The 15429-nt window shown below is 39.2% G+C and overlaps 1 protein-coding gene across 1 annotated transcript in view; it reads right to left on the bottom strand.

Annotated features, from left to right (window-relative positions):
- cacna1g (calcium channel, voltage-dependent, T type, alpha 1G subunit) overlaps window positions 1-15429 on the bottom strand; it is a 190942-nt gene that overhangs the window by 82928 nt on the left and 92585 nt on the right. Inside the window, exons 13-15 of the mRNA XM_042508301.1 lie at window positions 14332-14397; window positions 2341-2434; window positions 244-425 (exon numbers count right to left, since the gene is read on the bottom strand). Of these exons, the coding sequence (XP_042364235.1) occupies window positions 244-425; window positions 2341-2434; window positions 14332-14397 (342 nt within the window). The remainder of the gene's footprint in view (window positions 1-243; window positions 426-2340; window positions 2435-14331; window positions 14398-15429) is intronic.

Raw genomic sequence — 15429 nt, 5'->3', positions numbered from 1 at the left:
TGACAGGCAGACAGGAGCAGATGTGGAGATCTGGGCTTATTTTCTCAGGTCTTTATCCCAATCATCAGTTTGTCAAATAAAGAGTGGCAGTGGCAGCAGTAAGCAGAGTGTCGGAGCGGCACGCCATATTCATCATCATAAATCATTACGACCTCCACATATCAGCAGGACACAATGAATTCAGAGAGACACTCTGAGGAAAGCCGGGTGGTATGGTGGATGTGAGAGGAATAATAAATATACCGGGGATTTGTCATAGCAGGCCGGGTCTATGGAGACGTTGCTGCCTCGACGGGACTCATAGCCCAGGATTGGGTCTCCTCCGACGGGCAACTTGGGCACAGGCATGGGTGTGGCAGCCGTGTGAGTAATCAGAGGTGGAGTCAGGCTGGTCTTCAGGTCCACATGGCCATTTACAGGCACTACTAGTATAGGAGAGAGGAATGAAGAAAGTTTAAGTTATTAAAGAGTGGCTATGAACAAATCGGATTAGTGTTAGAGAGGATTAAAGGAAAACTTCACCTAAAAAAATGATTATTTGTATTACTCCCCTGTGTTATGTTGAATTTGTTACAAAGACTGTTTTTCTCACAAGCCTCCATGGTGAACAACAACAATACAAAAGCGGAGAATATTCTTGATGAAGTGGCGTAAAAGGAGGCCGGGTTTAACAACAGCAAAACAAACAAAATATCACTTTAAAAACTCTCAGACAATTTGTGCAGTTTAACCCAAGTCTCATTTATCTAGTCATGGATTTGTTTAAACCGTAAAATTTTAAACACTTCTGTAAAAACAATCTCATGCACTGATAAGAAGCTTGTCCATGGGCTACTTGTATGCATGTTGTGGAAGAGTTTGTAAACAGATGTTTTCATAAAGTTCTGATGTTGTAAACACCCTTATGTGTAAGTCCAAATGGACATTTGTGCCAAATTTTTAGAAATCCCCTCAAATATAGCATTCTAAGAATGAGACGGACAAGGTCACAGTGACCTTCAACTTTGACCCCCAAAATCTAATCAGGTCATCCTAAAATCCAGGTGGACGTTTGGGCCACAATTCAGGAAATTAGCTCAAGGACTTTTTGAGATATTGGGTTCACAAGAACGAGATGCCATTAAGTCACTTTAACCACAAAAAAATCACTTCATCGTTGAGTCCATGTGGACATTTGTGCCAAATTTCAAGAAATTCCCTCAAGGCCATACAGCGTTAACAGGATTGGGATGGACCTGAAAACATAATGCCTTTGGCCACTGCTGTTGCGGGCATAAAAACATTTTCTTCATGAATTCAACATTACACAGGGTGAGTATGTTATAAAAAAATAATAATTTGGAAGGTAAAGTATTACTTTAAAGGGGTTCTAGGTTTAATGTGAAGCAAAGAGAAGAAAATAAAAGGGATTAATTCATCAAAGATGGCAATGTTGAAAAAAGTGACAGAGGTGAGAGATAGAAGGAAAAGAACAAAAAAAGTTGATAAAGACGCATCATAGAGGAGAATGAAAGCGCTAACTTAAATTAAAACAGGAGAAAGGGCAGGAAGAGTTGGCGCATAGGGAGGAGTGCCACAGGGGTACAGTCTTAGTAAAACAGCATAGCATACTTAAAAATGGATGCCTCATACTGTTATTGAACATCATGAATATTTCAGCAGGGCATTAATCTTATGGGATGCGTGGGAGAGAATATTATGTTTGGCAGAAACACAAATACATGACATGCGGAGGGCAATGCAACTTTAATAACGCTAATTCCTCCGTCTTCCAACCTTTATCCGAGCCCTAGAAGACGTATATTAGGCTCTTTCAGCTATGTAAGTAGATTCATATAGAGCAGCTGAAGGGGCTGGAGCAGGGATGATACCGCACGTCTGGGAGTTATGCTCCATACAGTAGTTTTTCCATTGGGCTTTTGAGTCTGCGTGAACAGTAATTAGAGGGTATGGGAAGTGGCGTATGAGGAATTATGGATGAGGCTGCTGTTCTGGTTTGATGCTGTGCAGACACGTGGCCTCTGAGTGTGGTCTGAAACCAGTGGGGAAAGTCTGACAGCAGTAGGCCACAGACACAGAACAGGTGGGGAGTGTTTGCATGGGGTATACCTCAGATGCCTTGCAGATAACTTTTACATTTTGTAAGAAAGACAATGTGTAAGCGTGCAGGGATCTAACGAAGATTAGGGAGGAAAACAGCCAGCAGTTAGCTGTGCAAACACAGATGGTACAAGTTTTTCCAAGTGTTGTCAAGGCTCTGAGTTCAGTCCTTTGCATTCTTCTTGCAGCATCACTGATTCAAGCAGCCATGAACTGTGTTGTCTGTATGTACAGTTTCACCTGCAGAGGCTGATAAATCCTTCTTGCTGCCGTTCACATCCTCCATACTTCGTGCACAGGAATCAATCTCCGAACCCGATTTAGAAGCATCACCCTTGACACACAAAAAACACACAAAGAGTTAGAGGAATGCACATGTGAGAAATCTCTGTTTCTTGGTAGCGGTAACGGAAAAGCACGTGGGTTGAAGTTGCCTCTAAACACAGATCCCTGCTTATCTCAGTCCCAGTGTCGCACCGGTCCTCGTTTTTCAGATCTGACCTCGGATCGGTCATTAGAGGCAATCTCCCTCTTGGAAGCAGGCGGATGAGGGCGTGGTCTCCCTGATCCCAGGGTTCAAAAGTCAAAGGGTGCAGAGAGACGGCGATAAAAGATCAACTACGGAAGTGTCGTCATGCAAGGAGAGTGAGAAGGTTCATGGAGAAACCACACTGAAACACAACACGGCACTTATTATTTTTGTCTGTACAACACATTGGCCACAAGACAATTCTTTTTACTCGCCGTGACCCATAAACAGCTACAGAAGAGCTTCAGTGTGGTTGCTAAGTCTATGATTAGGTCTAGTTCTACGATTTTCACACTTACACACAATCACACGACACACACCAAGTGTACTTCAACATGGCAAAAGGTGAGCAAATTTGCATTCCCTAAGAAAGCGAAGGAATGGCCCACATACTCTGCCTCTGATTGGCTTACCTTTATTCTTGCCCTAATCCCAACCCTAACCCTAACCGACCGCAGAGATGGTCCCTTAATAAAAGATGTTTTAAAATTCGATGTAATTTTGAAATAAATTTTGTGAAAGATACCCTAGAGTGGGATTTTTTAAGACCAGTTTTCCAATTTACCCTTTCAGTTTCTTTTTATTCAATATTATTTATGACAATCAAATCCCAAAAAATAATCCTAACATTATCAAACTGAACCATACTGTATGCAGATATAAATACAGATAAACATACACACTGGACTTTTATGCACTTTTTTTAATATATATTTTTTATACATGTCTATTTTATAACTGCGTTGTTTTTTTAAACGTATTTATTCTCTTTATACAGTGAATTGAAGTGACTATCAGTGAGAGACTGTGGGAGCTTTTACAATTTTAATAATTGAAATTTCTTCTGCCGTGCCTTTGTCGCTGGTCCTTTAAACCATCATTCATATCTAAATTCACTCTTTAAAAAAAATTGTTTTTTTTATGGTTTTACAAGGGCCTTTTAATAACGACTTGAATTCAATTAAGGAACTTTTTAAGTTTTTTAACACTCATTGTCCCCCTGCAACCATGTCCTTCCAAGTGCTCATGAAGAGCACTGTTTTAACCCAAAACAAACCCCCTTCTGTCCTCTTGCCTAACCTTAACCAATCAAACCAAAGATGGCAACAAATTCTAGCCAATCATAGTGAGAATAGGCTGGGTAATTCCTTTGCTATCCTAGGATTGGCAAATTTGTATCAGGTAATCTGTAAATCAGCAACCCCCAACTTTTGTCAGAACAGCAGAACTGCCTTGTTTTGTTCTCTATCATTGTTCCAGATGGTCATATCAAATGGATTCGTTCTCACTATCTCCCATTTACATATCCTCCCTAACTACCTTTCACAGACTTCCCAGAGCTCTTAATTACTCTCCTCTAGCCTCTGCCTCATGCTGCCTTCCACTTACAAACCTACTGCGGCGAACCTCAGAGTTCCTGCTTGTATTTGTTGCGCCATGCGCCAGAGCCTGCAGACTCCATTAATATGTGCGAGGGTGCCAGGTGGATGCTGGATTAATAGAATGCCGACCCGGTGAGTCAAACCTCTGTGGTAGCAAAGTGAATAAAATGTGCAGAAAAGCCTCAGGACCTAATCACCATGCACCTCCTTTTAAACTAACAAATTACTTTCCTGATACTTCCCATGAGTGTAAGAGAAAGGCACAGTGGGTGTGGATGTATACTGCATATTGCATTTGTTTACTGCAGGCGTGTTGGGTATGGCTATCTTTGAGACGCCAATTTGCCTTTTTCCCCTACTAGTTAAAGGAAATGTTTGTGAGCCCCAGACTGATTTCCTCTGACCTGTGAAGTGTGGGAAAATGAGGTAAGGAGAGCGGATGCTAATGAACTAGCAGACAAGTCGACTCAAGGGCTACTTGGAGACTGCCGTGGTTGCAGTGCTCATCACATTCCTGCATCTAATTATTTATCACACTGGCTTGTTCCTATTTGAAAAACTCGGCTTACTGCAGGAAAACAATATTGTGATGTTATTTAGTGGAGAATTTTTAATTGCTTCATATGAACAACCACACAAAGGATTATGTAAGTCATTTAACAGTAATTACCTCTAAAAGTATTGTAACAGTTTTGTGTCATTAAATTTTTTTCCACAAATCGGACATATTTTTTTAAATAAGAATTTTTTAAATAAGAATTTTATAAATAAAGCACAAAACATGTTGCTCAAAAATATTTCAAATGTAGAAACAGTAAGAAAATATTTCTTGACACCCCATAAATTACTTGAGCAATTTACATAACATTATTTAGCTTTTGAGACATGCTCATATTTATATGCAGAATGCTAAGGTGTTGCCACAGTGTGTTGCTGTGGTTTTGTACCACAAATACTGTAGCGCAATGAGGTCATTACGAGTGGGGATTAGGCAAAAATATCGCAGCCTGTTGGTTTGGCATGCTCTTGAAAGCACTAAGTTGTTTTTTTAAAGAAACTGTTTAAAACAGTACTTGCGTGAATGTGATTATTATTAGAAAACAGACAGAAACAATAGCTTTCCAAAATATCCGTGTACATGTGGACTGGGCCTTAGATACAACTGATAAATATGTGGTCAAAATATGTTATTGAAAACTAGAATTACTGCCTCCCTGCTGTATGCGCCCATGAATCAATCAAATTGCAGTTACAGTTTACTTTGACAACTAACTTCTAATCAGTTCATTCTTATCTCAAAATGAATGTTTGTATACATTGAGAGCTACTGGTAAGCAGATTCATATTTTAAATCTAAAAAAATCACTTGCCTGATAATTCTGATCCTATAGGGCTTGCATTGAGACAATCATGGCTGACTTAGCTTTAGCTATATTTGAAGATTATTAAGATTATGCCACAGACAAATGTTCACACACACTACTAAGAAAACGTGCATCACACACCAACAACAATTTATCATCAAACGTAAAAAAAAATTTTTAACCTCAGCAAGAGCCACTCTCCTACAGGGCTCATCAACCCACACACCATCAATCAGACAGGATAGCTGTGATGGGACAAACCCAGCGGAGCATCAGCACGAAGCATTATGGGTGCTCAACCTTATCTCCTCTCCCTCCCTCTCTTCTCCAGGTGAGGGGGGGGGAGGAGATCGGTGGTTTCCTGCTGAGCGGTGGGTCAGTTAGGTGCTTGTATCTGCAGTAGCCTCTGGTCAGCGTAAAGGTCAGCGTGACAGAGTGTGTGTGTACTCACAAAGCTGGGCCAGGGGCTTAGTTGTGAGGAGCTTGGAGTATAAGCATAAGGACCAGACCTGACAGGCTCAGGTGAAGCGCAACGGGACAACTTGACCCTCATCTCTCCTTTCTGAGGCACACAGATGAAACAGCTGGCTTAAGGATATGACCCAGGTTTTGGAAAAATTGACAGATTCATCAGTTTGCTCACTGAGAAACACAAGTATCGTCATCTATATGTCCGCTGAAAACGTTTCAGCTGCGTCAGAGGATTTGTGCTCATCCCAGTGCTTTAATCTAGTGTTATTTCATGTCACAGAGAGACGAAAATGAAAAAGGAGACTGGAGGAAAATGCTAAGGAAAAATTGCTCTCTGTCTGACGGCACCTTGCACAGTGTGAGTCTGTAGTCAAATATATAAACCAGCATGGATGGTAATTTCTGCTCCATTATCACACCTTGCTACAGAAGCCTTGAGAGACAAAAAAAACATTTCCTAAGTGTGCTAAATGTGAAAATAAAGTTTGCCAGGATCATCCTTCTAAGTTTTTTTTTAAATGTATGAAGCTAGCTGAAAACTAGAATTACAGGCTAGCAGTTGCATGCCTCCGCAAAACAACTCAAGTTGTGTTTACAGTTTACAGTATGATGTCACAGTGAAGTTGACCTTTGAAATTTTGAATATAAAATATGATCACCTCATCATTCCACTGTAAAATGAAAAAAACTCCATCTGTCCATCTGCATCCATTTTCCTCCTCAATGGGTTGTCCAATCAATCAATCTGAAATTGCACAATGGCATTGAGAATTGCCATTGGTAAAGACTGACAAAGCCCTTTCTCTCTTTCACCCACTGCCTGTACCCATTTTGTATAAAAATACTTCATAAATAAATAATATTGCTTTTTCTTCTACGCGTGGAGTCAATGAGTGAAAACAACAGTGCCACTCTGCCACTGCAACCCACATTGTGTTCAAATTACAGCTTGAATTACAGAAATAAAGCACTTTATTTTTTCATTCTTTTACAGTGGTTAAAGACTGATGTTGTTGTCACCTAGCAAAACAGTGCACACCGTTAATGTTCCCCAGAAATTAACGTCTTTGCAACTGCAACTATTGACAGAGCTGTAGAACAGCACACCGTCACAACACCGAATGCTTTCAATTCCAAAAACAATGAGGACAAGTCTGTCTATTAGACATTTGTGTTCAATTTTGTCATAATTACTGTATTCATTTGTGAACCAAAAAACATGTTTTGTGAGGTCATAGTGGTCTTTTACCTTTGGCCATTCATTCAAATCAGTTATTTCTTGAGTCCAAATAGATGTTAGAGCCAAATTTAAAGAATTTCCCTCAAGTTTTTCTTGTCTTCTCTTTACGAGAATGTGACTGACAAGGTCACAATAATCTTTGGTGACCATGTCCACCAAAAACTAATAAGTTTATCTTGAATCTAAGTGAACGTTTGTGCCAAATTTGAAGAAATACCCTAAAGATGTTCTTGAGATAATGGGTTCACAAGAATGAGATGACACAAGATTACAGCGACCTTAATGTTTGACCATAAAAATCTTTTTAAGAAATTCCCTCAAGGTGTTCTTGAGTCATCGTGTATATGAGAATACAAAGGATGGATGGACAGATGTCTGGAAAACAGAATGCCTGTAGCAATGCTTACCACCAGTGTGAAAGCATAAAAAGGTTTTCTGTCCGGATCATTTTTCAATGTTTTCGTTATCATGACACTCATTTCAGCAACACGAGACTGAACTGCACAATTGCTCCTTTTCTAATTAGGACGAAAAGCCTCCATGTTTCCTTCCAGGTAAGTTTTCATTTCTGCATGCACTGTAAACACAAGGTACATTAAATGCTTGCTGTCATCAACCTGTGTTTAAGAGATTAAATTTAACCTTAAAGAAAACATGAATGGTTTTAGTCCCATTAACAATGGGACTTATTAGTGCACTAAAATGAGTATTTCAAAAACAAGCACTTCAAAAATGATCATGACAAAATGTTTTTCCATCTGCCAAAACTTTTTTTTTCCACCCATCAAAAAAACTATTTTCACCTGCTTTACTTTATAAAATAGGGAACTTAGAGCGATTATCCTGGCAGAACCTCTTTTTATACCTGTTCTTAAGTCATAAACACAAGAGAAAACAATTTACATCAGACTACAAATGGATAACCAGATTTTTTTCTCTTTCTTGCCTCTCAGGGCTTCCATACCTGTGTGGCAGGGCTATTAAATAAAAACTACTGCTTCACATAAAAGCAGCAAATAAAGGAGAACAAATATACTGCTGCAAAAGTAAAACACCCCACCCTCTTCTTTACAAAGCCCCCTTTTTGCAGTCATGAAGAATTTACAGCCACACTATAACACAATCCTTATAAGTAGCCATTTCAAATACCCATCCACCTTAACTGTGATTTTGTTTTCATGTAGGTGATTATATATTAACTTTTCTAACAGAAGTCAAATTAAGCAGGTGATTCAACTACACCCGCAGGACCCACAGTATAGAAGATAAACTGAGGCTATTATTTCTTTTGGCTCAGCATCTCAGATACACTAAGTTAATGATTCCTTTAAGGAAATATAAAGTGTAGATTTCTTCAGGCTGCATCATAACAATAGCTGTTCATCTGCTACTTATATATGCAGTAGTAATATATATAAACCTGTGTCTACAGATGGCATTAGAAAGTCAAGACGGACAGAGCATTTTAAATTGAACAATTCTGACTGATTATGTCAAAGATCAGGCTGACCTGAGATCTGCTCTGCCCTAATGCTCTGGTTGTCAGGAGTGCACAATGCAATTTAGAAACCCACAGTAAATTGGCGAAATTGGGTGAAACTACACCAGACTGCGAGAGAGAGAGAGAGAGAGAGAGAGAGAGAGAGATGAATCAGACCTCAGACCTGATTTTGATCTAACAAATTTCCATCTCTTTCTCTCGGTTGCTTTTATTTCTCACTTCCTCTGGTCTCCTTTATTTTCTGCGTCATCTTCTCTCTCTTTTGTCTTTTTTTCACAATGCCTGTGAAGAAGTTGCACGAAATGTACGAGAGAGGGACAGACATTAATCCGCATCTCAGCTGTCAGAAAACAAATCCTTTATATGAAAGAAAGATCCAGCCAGAGTGAATCAAAAAACCGCACACAAAAAAAAAAAGATATTTCTTTCCAGGCGTCTCAGGAGGAGGAGGAATTAAATTAGACTGGTAGAATGAGAAATCAAGAGAAAACCCGTTGTTTTTTTGGGGGGTTTTAACACTTTTCTAGGGGTGGGAGGAAATGCTAACTGGATTATATTACTGAAATGCTGCTGTTTGGGAAGAATTGAGCCAAGATTGGTGAGTATAAGGAAGTGTTGGAGGATACACTGGGGAAAGGAAAGGTGGAGATGATGGCTTCGAGGCAGGGCTGGGAGACTGGACACAAGGGAAATCCCTCATCCCTAAATAACCCGGTTGTTTGGATAGCTTGTTTACACTCCGCCACACCAATTTGGACATGGTGGCAGGAGCAGGAGACGGGTCAGACCGGGTCCGCTGCTGATAGCCAGACAATAATAGACACTAGCAGCACACAGGGGAATCTCAATTACATCGCTTTAAAAAGGGTGTAAATAGAAGACGGAGGGTGGATGTTGATAGGAGGAATAGGGGTAATTTTGTGTATGTATGTGTGTGTGTGTGTGTGTGTGTGTGTGTGTGTGTGTGTGTGTGTGTGTATGCGTGTGTGTGCGTGTGTGTATGTGTGTGTGCGTGTGCGTGTGTGTGTGTCCACCAAAATTACATCCCACCACTGCTGCATTTAAGAGACATCGACCTGGAATTGGATTGGATGTGTGCTGTAGCAGCACACCTCTAAACTAATATAATTAATCAGACCCACAACAATACATGTACGGAGGCCTAGGGATGGCAATATTTAAATAGAAATCATTTAATCAAACTGCAATTTCTTTTCATATTAAGAAAACTTTATCTTATTTTCATCTTTCAGAATGAATAGGTGTACTGCCACACATGGCATTAAAATTACTCCAAAACATAATTCTACCATAATTATCATTTTTTAAACATGTAATAAACTGGCAACCTTAACTTGAAAATGAAATAAATAAAAACTAAATGCTAATATTTATTTAAATCATGTCCCTATTTTTACATCATTTTTATTGGAACACAAGTTTTTAAGCTAATGATCTTGCTAACAAGCTTACAAAGGAAAATTCAGATGTTTTTTTGGTATTTCATTATGTCATTATTATTATTTCATTATGTTAGCATGCTATTGTGCTTTGCTGCTTTTTGTTTTATTTCTGATTTGATGTGATGTAAGGGGAATTTGAGTGCCATGAAAGGCATTATTATTATATTTATCATTACCTTTTGCTAATTAGCAATAAAACCAAGACAAAAGCTAATGGCCTTATCACAGCAAAAACATTACAATACATCCTGAGAGGGGCATAAATGTGTGCACCAACTTTCCATCCAATAATTTTCTAGTTAATCTACAGTTTTTCAATGAAAACCACAAGTCAATATTGTGGCATCTTCATGACAGACTTGGTCCAAAAAAGTATGTTTATCATCCACTCTGCAGTTTAAAAATGCAAAGTGCTGCCAAATGAAATTAAAAAGGATTTTTGCTACATTTAATGGTAATGCACACTTTAAACTTAAAAATAAAGTGGAAATTGATTTTTCTTCTGATTGAATGACTTCATTTTAATATGGGCATCCCTGGAGTTCTGTAGGTGGCTGATGGAAACAATGTTTGTAAAGTATACAGTGTAAAGTTATTGGAGGCAATCTGGAGGAAGAATCAATCAACTGCAAGTTTAACGATTAGACCAGCCAGCAGACTCCCCTCAAATCCCAATTGCAAGCTCGGGCCCCCAGTTTGGCTGCTGTGTTTCAGCAGTTTGGAACATTCACACATTGGCAAACTCATGGCTCAGTTCTGGATAGCATTCAACAGTGTAAAATTAGGGGACGCGAGGACGAGTCTTACAACCGTTTTTTCAAAGGCCTCATTTCACAGAGTGTACTGGCCTTGCCTTAAGAGCCTGAGTCATGCTAACAGAGCTTTTCTCCCCCCCTCTTTTTATTAGCTCTCATCCTCCGTATGGATTCATCTGGCTGTGCTGGGGCCTCCCAAAAAACCAGGCGCTTACTCCCTTCGCCCCTCTCTCTCCGTCACTTCATCTCTATTCTTCAGCCAGATAAAACAGAGATTGAGAGAGGGGGATTTTTGGCAGTGCCAGTGAAGCTTTCTTACCCCGAGGCTAGAAAGCAAAAAAGAGGAGGGGCGGAGGGCTGGTGGGAGGTGAGCATTCAATCTGAGGTTTGATGCGGAGTCTGCTTTTAAACGGGACAAGAAAAGAAATACACACACAGCAAAGTGATGCAAGTGTTTAAGCACTTTGTTGTCTCCTCTGAACAGTCACTCACGGCCCGGTTAGTTACAGCAGCAAGGGCATCATGCAGGAAGCGGGTTAGAGGACGTCTAGATGCTGTGACGTTCTCTGGCAGCCATGTTGGAGGTCCTTTGCTTTTAGCAATGAAGGCAACAAACTGCATTTCTGCATTTGTGATTGAAGAGTAAAGAATTGGTTCATTTTTGTGGTGTTTTAGATGGAGACTGTTTCATAGAGATCCAATCACACTGTAAAATCTGACAAGTTGATTTTACAAATTTAGAAAACTGACTGCCTTGAAAAATGTAAATGTAACTATTAGTAGCAATTTATGTCAACTTAATATATAATTCTGAAGTACTGAAGTTGCTAAAACCTTAAAAGAACAAGGTAATTTCACTCGTCTTTTGAAAGCTGCAAAAATTTAAGTAAATAGAGCTAAATTTCTAGTAAACCAAACAATTACATATAAAGTAAACGCAAATTAAGATTAATAGTTGTATTCACTTTACTTTTTCAAGGAAATCAAGATTATTTTAAGTCAGATCAACTTGTCAGATTTTACAGTGCAGTCACACTCCAGTATACTGTACTGTGAAATGGATTTGCACAGTTCTAAGGGCAAGTGTTATGGCATTTAGCATTTTGTTGCTTTTTCTTCCACTAGCTCTTGTTACCACAAGTTCAATTAAATGTCTGAAACACCCAACATCCATTTCCATTAAGCCCTACAGGTATTGAGTCATGCTGGTTCAACAGAGGTTTTTGGATTTCTATTGCTGAGATTTATAACATTGCCACAATACTGAGAAATGAATAGAATTCCATTAGTGGTGCACAAAGAACTGACAAATTACTGACTATAATTAAATTGCAATGCCTTTTTCCAAAGACATTCTATTTAGTCAGGGTAATCCACAAACCTTGCTGTGCACAGTTCTCATTATTTCTTTCAGCTGTGGCTTAAAAAGTCTGCAGTTTTAATTACTTCAACTTTCTGCCAAATCATGTTTTTTTCCCATTAGTTTGGTAAAACAGAAGGCTCTAAATACTACATTACCTGTATGCCTCTGCATAATGCATCTATAGAAGGTTGATGTTGCAACTGGGAGCAAAGCATCAGAGTTGCCAACTTTGTTGAAAACCCAGATTTAGTTGATTGATTGATTTAACCCCTTAGCACCTGCATAGACTTAAGTTTTTTGTTTGCTGCCTTCAGACAGATTTTAAGAGCATTTAAACCTCTTGAACCTGAGAACAATGGTTTGATTTCCCTCAAAGACAGGAAAAAATATGATGAGCAACTTGGTAAAGAAATGTCCCGCAAAATGCAAAAACAAAGACGACAAGGAAGTGATCTGATCTTGCCTGATCAGATCTAATTGGATCTACGTATGTATAATTCTCTCTGTGTATTTTATTTGGAATTTTGAAAACAAAAGACCAAAAAAGGACTTTTTTGAGGTCATTTTCTTGTTTTTGTTTGTTTGGGGGGATTTTTTTCCTATTTGTTTTCCTATTTTCGGGTAATTTATTGCCTTACAACATTTATTACATATATTAACATTTCTTTTTCCAATTTATTGCTAATTGTTGGGCCATCTTAGTAAGTGGCTCTTGCCATTTTTTTTTAAGAAATTCAACCAATTTAACCAGGTTTTAAAGTGTTAATCTAGGGTTGTCTGCATTCATTTGTTAATCACAATGCCTTTAATGCATTAATGAAATGTGCATTTATGATTGAATTTTAAGCATACCATTAAAAATGCAATTTTTCGCAATTGCTATTGAAATCCAGCAATTATTTGCAATAAAAAACATTGATAGCCCTATTTAAAACTTTTTAAAAAATTGTCAGGTTTCTACAAAGAGTGACCTTGAGCTCAATTATGGTTAGCAGGAATTTTAACTGCTTTAAACAAGAGTTTGATTTTTTTATTTTTTTCAAAAACATGGAGCGAAGGTAACGAGCAACTTAAGAAGACATTGCCCGAAAATTAGCTAGAAATTTGTAAAAAAAAAAAAAAAAAGTTTCAAGAAAAAAAAACAGAACTGAAAAACAACAACAAACATGAAAATCACCCCCCAAAAGTGTATATATACTTTTTTTTCCTCCCTGTAACATAATGTTAAAGCTAAAATTATTATAATTATAAATAAAGTTATCTGGACATTTTCCCTATCTTTCTGAGTAGTTTTCTAACAATCCTCCCCTCTGTTTTAAAACTGGTTTTAGGGTTGTTTTCTTGTCAGCTTTTACTGATTTCTTTCATTTTTCGAGACATTCCTTGCCAAGTTTTTTTTCACAAAAAGTCAAATCAGTTTGCTCAGGTTTAAAGCATCAAATAGCTTGTGAAAGGTGCCTGAAGACCCAAAAAAGAAAACTAATCCATCTAGATTTCAAAGGGTTAAGCTCAGTGATGAGATGGTGGCTAGACTGCTTGTTTGGATCTGTAGCTGGCTTCGCTCTTTAAATTTTTAAAGGCTTGAAACTTCTCTTTATGTCAAAGAGACAGATAATTTTCTCTCACAGTTACTCATCTTTTGGAGAAGCTCCAGTTGCAATGCTAATGAATGAATGTTCATTGCAACGGAACTGGACTTTTACTTCCCACTTTAGTACTCTATTGAATTGGGTTGGCAGCGAGACTTTTTACCACTGAAGAACTCAAAACCTCTGCGAATAAAACTGCAACCATGTGAATGATGCAATATCCCTAATGGCACGTTAGACATTACAGCAGATCGTTTTTATAAATTGGGTGGAGTTGCCCTTTTAGAGACTGCTAGCACAGGCTTGGCATTTATGTTTTGCGTTCGTGTATTTGATAAATGATGTAACTGGTTTGTTAATCCGCCAAAAATGAAACACAAATGCAGTTATCCTGCTACTGTTGCAACTATTAATAAAAACCTCCAAGCTGTGGCTGCTGAGAGATCTGACACAAAGCCTCTATAGAGAGGGGTGAGGAGAACAGGTGGAGAGGGAGGGCAGAGGGGACACTGAAGGAGGGCGGTTAGTCGATCAAATGCTGGGCGGGAAGGCAGCGCTGCAGTGCTTTACATACCCCTGAGTCTACAGGCAGCTGAATTAGGCTCAGCTGGGCATGCAAGTCCTCCCGCTTGGCCACTTCCTATAGTGGAAGTGATCGTTGCAGCCGGACAGGAGAGGGAGGCGCGCACAGGAAAAGAGGCACAGAGGTGAGAGAGGTGGAACCACAGCAAGTAGACAAAGAGCAGAAGTTAAAGGAGAGTCAGCCTGTCGTAACATTTCATCTTTACCATGCAACATATCCGCATGTCAAAGCCACTGTCCTGGATCACAGTGCGCAGTCACGTGCTGCACATGTGTATTTCAGCGAGACAGTATCGAGGTAAACAGGACAGACATGTTTTACCCTCCATTGGCTCCGATGGATGAAAATCAGTCAGAAAGCAGTAATGAAAATGATCTCGACATATAAATTAAATGAGCTTGTGCATCGTTCAGGACACTGTGTGCTCGGCGTGGAAGCATTCCTCTGCTGCTGACTCAAGCTTCGGTGTGAATCCTACATGTTTGTGTGAAATGTATGTTTATTGTCAGAGTGAGAGGTGTAATAAAAAAGAAGAACAGCTTTTGTCTCTCTGCTGTTAATAGGTCTCTATAAAGAAACAGAGTCGGTGTGTTGCACTCTCGGCAGCGGATATTGGATTCTGTCACATGGACACACTGTTGCAACCTGACAGAGACACACAACGAGAAAAAAGGGATGGGTAACAGGAAGAAACAAAATGAGGAGCAGATGAAGAGGACGGAGGAAAGTCAAGAAAGTAAAAGAAGGCAAAGAGGACTAAAAACAAGACCTCCATAAGGTGATTTCACCCCCGTTTTAAGCCAAAAACAATATGGACATTAATAGTGATACAGTTGTGTGTGTCTTGGCTCCACAGCCGCTCATCTCTCCTGGCTTTGGCTCACGTCGTTCAAGCGCCCGTTACCTAGCAACCCTGACGCAGGGAAAGTTTGGCCGACTAAAAATAAACTTAGTGTTTGCAGAAAAGGATGTTAAGTTGAAAAAGGAGAGGGAGAATTAAGCCGACAGCTCTGTGATGATACAGGAGAGCAGAGGGGGAGAACAGAACACTGCGCTAATAGACCTTAAGGGGTTTCTACATTTGTGTGT

Source organism: Plectropomus leopardus, chromosome 19 (assembly GCF_008729295.1).
Source record: "Plectropomus leopardus isolate mb chromosome 19, YSFRI_Pleo_2.0, whole genome shotgun sequence".
NCBI classification, from domain to species: Eukaryota; Metazoa; Chordata; class Actinopteri; order Perciformes; family Serranidae; genus Plectropomus; species Plectropomus leopardus.
This window is presented reverse-complemented; position numbering and strand designations above follow the sequence as displayed.